Raw genomic sequence first — 13,246 nt, forward strand, 5'->3', positions numbered from 1 at the left:
CATTAAAATGGGCAGTGTGTTTTCCTGGCCTCCACTCACTGCCGACTAAGCTCCCCCATTGACTTGCATAGGGTTTCGTGTTTCGGTCGATCCCCGACTTTTCGCGATAATCGGCCGATTTCACTTGACTCGACTGTTGAGATAGTCGGGTTTCGCGAAACCCGACTCGACCCTAAAAAATTTAAAAGTCGCTTAACCCTACTAATCACAGTAAAAAAATCTTCTAACTTAATGAAAATTCTGTATATAATTTAATTGAATTCAACATTTAATGTGATGGAATTTTCCCATTATTATTACAGAATATATAAGTGGAAACAACAGATAAGATAATAAACAGGATTTCATGATTTATGTCTTTTTTTTCTGTTCAAGTTTTTTCTTACAAAAAATGTGTAGATATTTCATAGCAGAAGACTGAATCTCTTTGTTTCTCATACTGTATATCACCGGATTTAGAAGGGGGGTCAGTACGATATAGAGAAGGGAAATAAACTTGTTAACAGTCACTGAGTGTCCTTTGGAAGGGACCATGTAGGTTATGAGCATGGAGCCATAATAGGTAGAAACGACCACCAAGTGAGAGCTACAAGTGGAGAAAGTTTTTTGCCGACCTGAAGTGGAGGAAATTCCAAAAATGGCATTAAAAATATACACATAAGATATAATAACAAATAAAAATGGCAAAACAATTATAGGAATAGAAATAATAATCATTTCGATGTTCGGGACAGTTGTATCAGAGCAAGAAAGTGCTAAGATGGGGGCGTAGTCACAGAAGAAATGGTCAATAACATTCGGGCCACAGAAGTCTAAGTAACATACAAGTAATAGTGAGATGAGCAGTAACATGAAGCTCAGGCCCCAGGATGAGACGATCAGGCTGTATCTCAGCTTTGGACTCATCAGTGAGATATAGTGTAGAGGCTTACAGATGGCCAAGTACCGGTCATAGGACATGGCGGTGAGCAAAAAACACTCAGCACTGACCGTTCCTCCATACAAGTAAGACTGGGTTAAACACCCAACAAAAGGCATAACGCTCCCTTCCCTTCTAACAGCGTCCAGCATGTTAGGAACAATCGTTGTTACAAGGATTATGTCTGTCAGGGACAAATGTCCAAGGAAGAAGTACATGGGTGAATGGAGACGTTGGCTGGTGGACACCAATAAAATGATGACGAGGTTTTCACATATGGTCATAAAATACATAAAAAGTATCAAATAGAAGAAAGGCAACTTGTAATCATTCAGCTCCGGGAATCCCAGTATAAAAAACTCTCTGACGGTTGTAGAGTTCATTTCTTACACAATTTTTGCATTTCAGATATCCCTGAAATCGTTTGTGACAGATGTGCTTCAACCTTCATCATGGCTTACTGTACATACTATCTGTAGCCTGGCAGGTGCTTACACTCCTCTCCTCTGCCCATAACAATGAGAATGATCTGTGTTTATATCTCTAAAGCCCGAAATCTCCAAGGAAAGGACAATTACAGATCGGTTAAAAAAAAACGTTTTTGAAACATGGACTCTCCAGGTGTATAAAATTAGAAAATGAAAATAATTAATCTCAGGGGAAATAATAATAAGAATCACTGAGTAAAACCGGTTCAGAATGAACACGTGGAAGAAAGGAAGACAAAGTCTTAGCTGCTCAATAGATTTATCCGAGTATTATTTTATTTCCTTTGTTTGCTTAGTTAATAGACTTGGAAATCTCACAATACTCTAATAGAAATGCATTTACAGTTCTGATAATGTGTATCTTTCACTGTAAGGCTATGTTCACATGTTGTACTTGTGTTGCGAATTTTATGCAAATTTAAAGTAGCTTTTTATAACAATAGGAAAAGCTATGTGACGTCAGAAATATCATGCACACACTTTTTTTTCCTGACTGAATTTGAAAAATTATGATTTCTTGAAAAACTGCAGAATGTCGATTCTTTCAGTAGTTTTAGAGCATGAGTCAGTGCAAAAAACAGCAAAAATGCTATTCTCAAATTTTTGCAGCATTTTTCATAAATAAAATGTAGGTACAGTGTTAGGTGTCGAGTTCCCACCGCTGCACAGGGGGAATCTCGAACCACCTCCGCTGAGGTCTCCCATTCTTCTCCAGCCGCAGTGGTGCCTGCTCAGCAGAGACGTCGGTCCCAGTCGGTCCCTGGCTTAGGCATAGGGTTGAGCGAAACGGATCAGACAAATTGAAAAATCGCCGACTTTCAGCAAAGTCGGGTTTCGTGAAAGCCAACCCGATCTTAGTGTGGGATCGGCCATGAGGTCGGCGATCTGCGCGCCAAAGTCGCGTTTCGTATGACATTTTTAGTGCCATTTTTCGTCCAATGAATGAGGACGCAGAGTGTGGGCAGCGTGATGACATAGGTCTCGGTCCCCACCATCTTAGAAAAGGGCATGACAGTGATTGGCTTGCTTTCTGCAGCAACACAGGGGCTATAAAGGGGCGTGCACGCCGACCGCCATCTTACTTCTGCCGATCTTAGCATAGAGAAAGGTTGCCGCAACTTCATCAGAAGAAGGGATATAGTTAGGGAGGGAAGATTAACCCCGAAACTGCTTGTGCTGTAGCAATTTCCACTGTGCAACACCACCATTTCTTTGCAGGGACAGTGGAGTTTATATTTTTGTGCATCAGCTCTGTAGCTTATAAGGCTCCCTGATAGCTGCATTGCTGTTTGTACGCCGCTGTGCAAACCAACTGCTTTTTTAAAAGCAAAAATCCTGTTGCTCATTTCTGCACAGTTCTCTTGTTTATTTGTCCACACTTTTGTGTGCAGCAGTAATTTTTATTGCTGCCATACTTGTCCTGAGATCATTGTAGGGAGATTCAAATTGTACTACAGCCCTTGTATTTTTTGATATATCTCCCAGCCACGTTCTGCCACTTACATTGTGTAGTGTAATACACTGGGCCCGAGTTTTGGTGCAGCCTCCCCCCCAAAAAAGGGAGATTTAAATTATCAACAAGTTTATATACACCTTCTACCTTGTTTCACCGTACCATATAACGGTTGTTATTTTGGTTAGATTTTTCCAAAAATGAGGAAGTCTGATGGAAGAGGCCATGGGCGGTCGTTGCCAGCTGGTACTGATGGTGATGGTGGTGGTGGAGCATCTGGTGGTAGTGGGAAAAGCAAAATAGCACCAAAGGTTCGAGGTGTTGAGCCAGCATCATCGTCTGGCTACACAAGGCCTCGAAGGCTCCTTTTTCTGGGAGTAGGAAAACAGCTTTTAAAGCCGGAGCAGCAAAAAAAAGTTTTGGCTTTCCTTGCTGACTCAGCCTCTAGCTCTTTCGTCTCCTCTTCTGAAAGTTTGAAATATAAAAGCAGAGTGTCATCAGTGGATGCTCCCAGTCAAGAACAAGTCGCTTCCTTGTGTCCTTCACCCAAACCAAAAGTGAAGGATGCGGCAAGCGACACTACAGTTTACTCCAAGGAGCTCTTTACACATACCGTGCCTGGGTTAGACAGGGAAATTGTTAAAAGCCCATTACAAGATGAATCGGACATGGAGTGCACAGATGCACAGCCACAGCTACATTATTGTGCTGTTCCATGGACTCTGATCACTACATTGCCCTTGCAGTGTACTGAGCCAGAATCTGATCCTGATGAGACTATGGTGCTATAGCACCTTACACGGTGACACAGAGTAAGGTGCACATGAAATTGAAGAGGAGGTGATAGATGACCCAGTTGATGACCCAGATTGGCAGCCATTGGGGGAAGAGGGTGCCGCTGCCAGTAGCTTAGAAGCGGAGGAGGATGATCCGCAGCAGCCATCTACATCGCAACAGCTTTCATCTGGCAGGCCCGTATCTTGCTAAAAACGTTTGTCAAAACCAAAAACAGTTTTAGGACAGTGTGGCCATCCGGTTAAAGTAGCACAGTGTGCAATGACTGAAAATGTATTCCATAGTAGGAAGAGTGCAGTGTGGGAGTTTTTTAACCAAGATCCGAATGATCAGTGCAAAGTTATCTGTAAGAAGTGCTCAAAGACCTTTAGCAGAGGGAAGAATCTCCAAAATTTAAATACAACGTGCATGCATAGACATTTAACCCGCATGCACTTGCAAGCCTGGACTAACTACCAAACGTCCCGTAACATTGGTGCACATGCTCAGAATGAAGGTATTCAGCAATGCTACATTGCTTCCCTCACTGTAAGCCCACCGGTTAGGACAACACCAGCAGCAAATGTGGAGGTATCTTTGCAAGGCCAAAGCAGTCAGGGAATCACAAGGTTCTTGGTAGGAAACACTGTATGTAGGCCAACATTAAGAATACCATCACCAACCCTCTCTCAATCTGCCATGTCCACCACCACCACCCCTAGTTCCACCATATGCAGCTCTCCAGTCCAGCTCACCTTACAAGGGACTCTCGCTAGGAAATGAAAGTATTCATCCTGTCATCCACGTACACAGGGTTTGAATGCCCACATTGCTAGACTAATCTCGTTAGAGATGATGCCCTACCGGTTGGTTGAAAGCGAAGCTTTCAAAGCCCTTTTGGCCTACACAATACCACGCTATGACTTACCCAGTCGACACTTCTTTGTGAGAAAAGCCATCCCAGCCCTCCACCAGCATGTCAAAGACCGCATTGTCCATGCACTGAGGCAATCAGTCAGTAGAAAGGAACTCCTCACAACAGATGCATGGACAAGTAGGCATGGCCAGGGACGTTAGGTGTCCATCACGGCACACTGGGTTAATGTGGTGGATGCAGGGTCCACAGGGGACAGCCTTAGTGGGACAGTTCTGCCTAGCCCACGGTCTAGGAAACAGTTGGCTGTAGCCGTTCGCCCCCCCTCCTCCTCCTTATCCTCCTCCAGGAAGTGAAAGCTCTCCACAGAGCGCAGTCGCACCACCACTCCATCCGTAGCTGCCAGTGCTGCACACGAGGTGTCCCATTATGGAACAGCTAGTGGTAAGCATCAGCAGGCTGTGCTACAAATGACGTGTGTGGGCGACAACAGACACACCGCGGAATTACTGGCTGAGTACTTGCAGCAAGAAACTCAGTCATGGTTGGGCAGTGTACATCTTGAGGCAGGCAAGGTAGTCAGTGATAACGGAAGGAATTTTATGGCTGCCATAGCCCTTTCAGAACTGAAACAGATTCCTTGCCTGGCTCACATCTTGAACCTGGTGGTGCAGTGCTTCCTGAAAAATTATCTGGAGTTACCAGCTCTGCTCCTGAAGGTGTGAAGACTTTGCTTGCACATCCGACGGTCGCCCGTACACTCCAGCCGTATGCTGAACCATCAGCGATTGCTGAATCTTCCCCAGCACCACCTAATAAATGACGTTGCAACAAGGTGGAACTCCACAATGCACATGCTTCAGAGGCTGTGCGAACAGAGGCGTGCTGTCATTTATTTGTGGGAGGATATACATACACGGGCAGGCAGTTGGATGGCAGACATGGAGTTGTCTGGTGTGCAGTGGTCGAAGCTAAAAGACCTCTGTCAAGTCCTTCAGTGTTTTGAGGAATGCACACAGCTGGTAAGTGCAGACGACGCCATCATAAGCATGAGCATCCCCCTAATGCGTCTGCTGATGCAAAGTTTGATGCACATTAAGGAGCAGGCGTCTGCAGCTGAGGAAGAGGAAAGTCTTGATGACAGTCAGCCATTGTCTGCTCAGGGAACTCTCCTGGATGAGGTGGCGGATGAAAAAGAGGAGGAGGAGGATGATGGGGAAGAATATTTATGGGAGGAGGATGCTTCTCAGGGGGCAATAGAAACTTGTGGCGTTGCAAAGTCAGGTACAGGGTTTTTGCGGGAAACAAGTGATGTTGATTTGCAAGAAAGTGCTCCTCAACCCAGCATAAGCAGTGAATTGACACGTGGAACTTTGGCCCACATGGCTGAGTATGCCTTGCGTATCCTAAAAAGGGACCCCCGCATTATCAAAATGATGACCGATGACGATTACTGGTTGGCCTGCCTCCTGGATCCACGATACAAAGGAAAATTACAAAATATCATGCCACATGAGAACCTTGAGCAAATATTGGCTACCAAACAAGCAACTCTTGTAGACTGTTTGGTTCAGGCATTCCCAGCACACAGCGGCGCTGGTGGTTCTCACACGAGCCGTAGGGGGCAACATGGCAGAGGTGTTAGAGGTGTACAAATCCGAAGTGGCGTTGGACAGAGGGGTTTTATGACCAGGTTGTGGAGTGATTTTGCAATGACCGCTGACACGACAGGTACTGCTGCATTGATTCAAAGTGACAGGAGACAGAATTTATCTAGTATGGTTACCAACTATTTTTCCTCCCTTATCGATGTTCTCCCTCACAGGTGTTTCCCCTTTGATTACTGGGCATCTAAAATAGACACCTGGCCTGAATTGGCAGAATATGCATTACAGGAGCTCGCTTGCCCAGCAGCTAGTGTGCTATCAGAAAGAGTCTTCAGTGCTGCTGGTTCAATACTGACCAAAAAAAAGGAGACGTCTGGCTACCAGAAATGTTGATGATCTAACCTTCATTAAAATGAACCAATCATGGATTTCAAATTATTTTGCCCCACTTCCCCTGCTGACACGCAGCTTGCCTGAAAAATGTCTTGCTTTTGGCCTCCTCTTACTGCTCCAATTCCTCAACTTGAAGCTGCTGAATGTCCACCATAGGCCATTTTTATACCTCCCTAAATGGGCTGACTCCCCCCACAGGGCTGTGGTCACCACTTGGCGCAAGCACCCGTGCGAGTGCTGTTTGCCTGGACAGGTGGATGTGCCCACTCTTGTGCGACGGCACTGGCACAGGATTCCTCATAGTACAATGAAGTGTCTCTGAAGGTGGTGGTGCACAACCAACGTCAGACACACCGTCGTAATATGAGGGGCCCTGTGCCAGTACCACCGCCCACGAGAGAGTGTTCCCCCCCAGCTCGAACTGTGCTCTACCACTTGCAAAACTTACCTCTCCCTGCTCCACCACTGTGTAGTCTGTGCTGTTAAATCCTTCAATGGTACTGCCATTACAAATTTGTTGCAATGATAGATGATAGTAAAAATATACAGGGGCCCTGGCCTCTATTTAGACCAGTTAATACTTTGCGCCAACTACCACTGTCTGCTACTCATCAGAGGAGCCCACCCCTGTACCTAGCTATGCCACCAGTTTATTTATGAACAATTTTTTGGCATACATATAGCCTACTTTATTATTTGGGCCTACTAACTGTGTCAGCCACTTATTACAGTCGTCCTCCACTGAACAAAGCTATGCCACCTGTGCCCTCCTGTTACCAATTTTGAACTGCATTTAGCCTACTTACTTACTTGGGCCTAGTAACTGTGTCAGCTAGGGTTGAGCGAAACGGATCGAACAATTTCAAAAATCGTCGACTTTTGGCAAAGTCGGGTTTCGTGAGATCCGACCCGATCCCACTGTGGGATCGGCCATGAGGTCGGCTATCTGCGCACCAAAGTCACGTTTCAAATGACACTTTAAGCACCATTTCTCAGCCAATGAAGGAGCACGCAGAGTGTGGGCAGCGTGATGACATAGGTCTCGGTCCCCACCATCTTAGAGAAGGGCATTGCAGTGATTGGCTTGCTTTCTGCAGTGTCACAGGGGCTATAAAGGGGCGTGCACGCCGACCGCCATCATACTGAAGAAAGAATAGCAACTTTGAAACTCATCAAAGAGAATGAAGACTTTCTAGACAGAACAGAAGCATCTCTACTGGTCACAGAAGGTGCAAAAAGTGTCAGAGAACCTCCAAAAGCAGATGAGTGGAAGCATGTGACCAAAAGAAGCAAGAAGACCATGGAGAAATCACCAACCACACAACTGAAGAACCGATATCAAATCTTTGTAGAGGATGAAGATGGCACACCTAAGAATGAAGCAATACCAGCAAGCAAAAAAGAAAAGGGCACACAGCAACAAGTGACAGCAAAAAGTACAGCCAAGAAGCAACGAAGAGTGGTGGTGGTGGGAGACTCACTACTGAGAGGCACAGAAGCAGCCATCTGCAGACCGGACATAACTGCAAGAGAAGTATGCTGCCTTCCAGGTGCGATGATCAAGGATGTGACCGATAGGATACCAAAGCTCTTCAGCTCCAAGGACGTCCACCCATTTCTTCTGATACATGTTGGCACCAATGACACGGCAAGGAAGGACCTACCGACAATCTGCAAGGACTTTGAAGAGTTGGGGAAGAAAGTAAAGGAACTGGATGCACAGGTAGTTTTTTCTTCTATCCTTCCAGTAGATGGGCATGGCACCAGGAGATGGAACAGGATCCTTGATGCAAACAACTGGCTAAGACGATGGTGCAGACAACAAGGATTTGGATTCCTGGACCACGGTGTGAATTACTGGTATGATGGACTCCTCGCCAGAGACGGACTACACCTCAACAAACCTGGGAAACACACATTCGCCAGAAGACTCGCTACACTCATCAGGAGGGCGTTAAACTAGAAAAAGAGGGGACGGGAAGAAAAACATTAGACTCGTACAAAGACGACCCAGGAAAACATACTCAGAAGGGAGGTAAGAACATTTCTAAAACAATCCACAGTGAGGAGATTGGAACAAAACAAAATCCTCTAAACTGCATGCTCGCAAACGCCAGAAGCCTGACAAACAAGATGGAAGAACTAGAAGCAGAAATATCTACAGGTAACTTTGACATAGTGGGAATAACCGAGACATGGTTAGATGAAAGCCATGACTGGGCAGTTAACTTACAGGGTTACAGTCTGTTTAGAAAGGATCGTAAAAATCGGAGAGGAGGAGGGGTTTGTCTCTATGTAAAGTCTTGTCTAAAGTCCACTTTAAGGGAGGATATTAGCGAAGGGAATGAAGATGTCGAGTCCATATGGGTTGAAATTCATGGAGGGAAAAATGGTAACAAAATTCTCATTGGGGTCTGTTACAAACCCCCAAATATAACAGAAAGCATGGAAAGTCTACTTCTAAAGCAGATAGATGAAGCTGCAACCCATAATGAGGTCCTGGTTATGGGGGACTTTAACTACCCGGATATTAACTGGGAAACAGAAACCTGTGAAACCCATAAAGGCAACAGGTTTCTGCTAATAACCAAGAAAAATTATCTTTCACAATTGGTGCAGAATCCAACCAGAGGAGCAGCACTTTTAGACCTAATACTATCTAATAGACCTGACAGAATAACAAATCTGCAGGTGGTTGGGCATTTAGGAAATAGCGACCACAATATTGTACAGTTTCACCTGTCTTTCACTAGGGGGACTTGTCAGGGAGTCACAAAAACACTGAACTTTAGGAAGGCAAAGTTTGACCAGCTTAGAGATGCCCTTAATCTGGTAGACTGGGACAATATCCTCAGAAATGAGAATACAGATAATAAATGGGAAATGTTTAAGAACATCCTAAATAGGCAGTGTAAGCGGTTTATACCTTGTGGGAATAAAAGGACTAGAAATAGGAAAAACCCAATGTGGCTAAACAAAGAAGTAAGACAGGCAATTAACAGTAAAAAGAAAGCATTTGCACTACTAAAGCAGGATGGCACCATTGAAGCTCTAAAAAACTATAGGGAGAAAAATACTTTATCTAAAAAACTAATTAAAGCTGCCAAAAAGGAAACAGAGAAGCACATTGCTAAGGAGAGTAAAACTAATCCCAAACTGTTCTTCAACTATATCAATAGTAAAAGAATAAAAACTGAAAATGTAGGCCCCTTAAAAAATAGTGAGGAAAGAATGGTTGTAGATGACGAGGAAAAAGCTAACATATTAAACACCTTCTTCTCCACGGTATTCACGGTGGAAAATGAAATGCTAGGTGAAATCCCAAGAAACAATGAAAACCCTATATTAAGGGTCACCAATCTAACCCAAGAAGAGGTGCGAAACCGGCTAAATAAGATTAAAATAGATAAATCTCCGGGTCCGGATGGCATACACCCACGAGTACTAAGAGAACTAAGTAATGTAATAGATAAACCATTATTTCTTATTTTTAGTGACTCTATAGCGACAGGGTCTGTTCCGCAGGACTGGCGCATAGCAAATGTGGTGCCAATATTCAAAAAGGGCTCTAAAAGTGAACCTGGAAATTATAGGCCAGTAAGTCTAACCTCTATTGTTGGTAAAATATTTGAAGGGTTTCTGAGGGATGTTATTCTGGATTATCTCAATGAGAATAACTGTTTAACTCCATATCAGCATGGGTTTATGAGAAATCGCTCCTGTCAAACCAATCTAATCAGTTTTTATGAAGAGGTAAGCTATAGACTGGACCACGGTGAGTCATTGGACGTGGTATATCTCGATTTTTCCAAAGCGTTTGATACCGTGCCGCACAAGAGGTTGGTACACAAAATGAGAATGCTTGGTCTGGGGGAAAATGTGTGTAAATGGGTTAGTAACTGGCTTAGTGATAGAAAGCAGAGGGTGGTTATAAATGGTATAGTCTCTAACTGGGTCGCTGTGACCAGTGGGGTACCGCAGGGGTCAGTATTGGGACCTGTTCTCTTCAACATATTCATTAATGATCTGGTAGAAGGTTTACACAGTAAAATATCGATATTTGCAGATGATACAAAACTATGTAAAGCAGTTAATACAAGAGAAGATAGTATTCTGCTACAGATGGATCTGGATAAGTTGGAAACTTGGGCTGAAAGGTGGCAGATGAGGTTTAACAATGATAAATGTAAGGTTATACACATGGGAAGAGGGAATCAATATCACCATTACACACTGAACGGGAAACCACTGGGTAAATCTGACAGGGAGAAGGACTTGGGGATCCTAGTTAATGATAAACTTACCTGGAGCAGCCAGTGCCAGGCAGCAGCTGCCAAGGCAAACAGGATCATGGGGTGCATTAAAAGAGGTCTGGATACACATGATGAGAGCATTATACTGCCTCTGTACAAATCCCTAGTTAGACCGCACATGGAGTACTGTGTCCAGTTTTGGGCACCGGTGCTCAGGAAGGATATAATGGAACTAGAGAGAGTACAAAGGAGGGCAACAAAATTAATAAAGGGGATGGGAGAACTACAATACCCAGATAGATTAGCGAAATTAGGATTATTTAGTCTAGAAAAAAGACGACTGAGGGGCGATCTAATAACCATGTATAAGTATATAAGGGGACAATACAAATATCTCGCTGAGGATCTGTTTATACCAAGGAAGGTGACGGGTACAAGGGGGCATTCTTTGCGTCTGGAGGAGAGAAGGTTTTTCCACCAACATAGAAGAGGATTCTTTACTGTTAGGGCAGTGAGAATCTGGAATTGCTTGCCTGAGGAGGTGGTGATGGCGAACTCAGTCGAGGGGTTCAAGAGAGGCCTGGATGTCTTCCTGGAGCAGAACAATATTGTATCATACAATTATTAGGTTCTGTAAAAGGACGTAGATCTGGGGATTTATTATGATGGAATATAGGCTGAACTGGATGGACAAATGTCTTTTTTCGGCCTTACTAACTATGTTACTATGTTACTATGTTACTATGTTACTATACTGCTGCTGATCTGAGCATAGGGAGAGGTTGCTGCAGCTTCGTCAGAAGCAGGGATAGTGTTAGGCAGGGTCCATTAACCCCCAAACCGCTTGTGCTGGAGCGATTTCCACTGTCCAACACCACCTTTTCTTTGCAGGGACAGTGGAGTTTATTTTGGTGCATCAGCTCTGTAGCTTATAAGGCTCCCTGCATTGCTGTTTGTACGCCGCTGTGCAAACCAACTGCTTTTTTAAAAGCAAAAATCCTGTTGCTTCTTTCTGCACAGTCCTCTTGTTTCTTTGTCCACACTCTTTTGTGTGCAGCAGCCCTTTTTATTGGTGCCATACTTGTCCTTTGATCATTGTAGGGAGATTGAAATTCTACTACAGCCCTTGTATTTTTTGCTATATCTGCCAGCCACGTTCTGCCTTGTACATTGTGTTGTGTAATACACAAGGCATGTTTTTTTAATGCAGTCTCCCTCACCAAAAAAGGGAGCTTTAAATTGCCACTAAGTGGATCTACGTGAGTTCTGTTTGGCGTATATCTGCCAGCCACGTTCTGCCTTGTACATTGTGTTGTGTTATACACAGGGCCTGTTTTTCCTGCAGTCTTCCCACAAAAAAAGGGATATATAAATTATCCAAAAGTTAATATACACCTTCTACCTTGTTTAACAGTAGCATATGACGGTTGTTATTTTGGTTACTTTCCTGCAAAAATGAGGAAGTCTGGTGGAAGAGGCCGTGGGCGGTCGTTGCCAGTTGGTACTGATGGTGGTGGTGGTGCATCTGGTGGTATTGGAAAAATCAAAATAGCACCAAAAGCTGGAGGTGTTGAGGCAGCATCATCGTCTGGCTACACAAAGCCTCGAAGGCTCCCTTATCTGGGAGTTGGAAAACAGCTTTTAAAGCCGGAGCAGCAGGAACAAGTTTTGGCTTTCCTTGCTGACTCAGCCTCTAGCTCTTTCGCATCCTCTTCAGAAGCTTTGAAATCTAAAACCAGCAAGTCGTCAGTGGCTGCTCCAGGTCTGGAAAAAGTATCTTAACCGCACCGGCCAACATGAAATGAGGTCATGAGACGGCCTGCACTAACAGGGTATTGCCAAGGGATAACACAAGAGCGCAGACTCCTGTACAGCAAATAACAACGCTCAGGAATCTGCGCCCAGTACCTAGGTGCAAATTTTGACACCTGTGCTGCGTCTCGTTAAAAAGACAAGTCACGCCTCCACAACTGTTTGACAGTATAATGGGCTAAATAGTGTACGTGTTTAATTCAGCGTGTGCAAGGAGCAAAATTAAATAGAGCAACCTTTGACTTGTGCATCATTAATGCTGTTCAAGGTGTGGCTCTTGTACCTTGCAACACCTGAGGGGGGGGTTAAAGGTAACCTTTGAAATTGGTTCAACTAGGCTTCGGCCTACACTCTGCTCCTCTACTCCTCCTGCTGACCCTGGGCTCAAACACCGCTAGTTTTTGCCCGGAAATGCTAGCTGCACAGAGAAAAACACCAGCCAATGTGTTAGTGGGGTTCAGCACCGCCAGCTGTTCCCCTGCTGTGTAGTCGGCAACGTGTCCAGCACAAGCCACGCTGGCACAACAGAACAAAAGCTGCCACCAGTGCAGGCTTCGGCCTACACTTTGCTCCTCTCCTCCTCCTCCTGCTGACCCTGGGCTCTAACACCGCTAGTTTTTGCCCGGACATGCAATCTGCACAGAGAAAAACACCAGTCAATGTGTCAGTGGGG

The 13,246-nt window shown here is 44.6% G+C and overlaps 1 protein-coding gene across 1 annotated transcript; it reads right to left on the bottom strand.

Annotated features, from left to right (window-relative positions):
- Positions 1-300: 300 nt before the first annotated feature.
- Positions 301-1,324, bottom strand: LOC138674388 (olfactory receptor 1468-like). The gene has a single exon (XM_069762236.1). It carries the CDS (start codon positions 1,300-1,302, stop codon positions 352-354), a length of 951 nt encoding a protein of 316 aa, XP_069618337.1. The 5' UTR covers positions 1,303-1,324; the 3' UTR covers positions 301-351.
- Between the last annotated feature and the right edge of the window lie 11,922 nt (positions 1,325-13,246).

The sequence above is a fragment of the Ranitomeya imitator genome, chromosome 4 (assembly GCF_032444005.1).
Source record: "Ranitomeya imitator isolate aRanImi1 chromosome 4, aRanImi1.pri, whole genome shotgun sequence".
In the NCBI taxonomy this organism is placed as follows: Eukaryota; Metazoa; Chordata; class Amphibia; order Anura; family Dendrobatidae; genus Ranitomeya; species Ranitomeya imitator.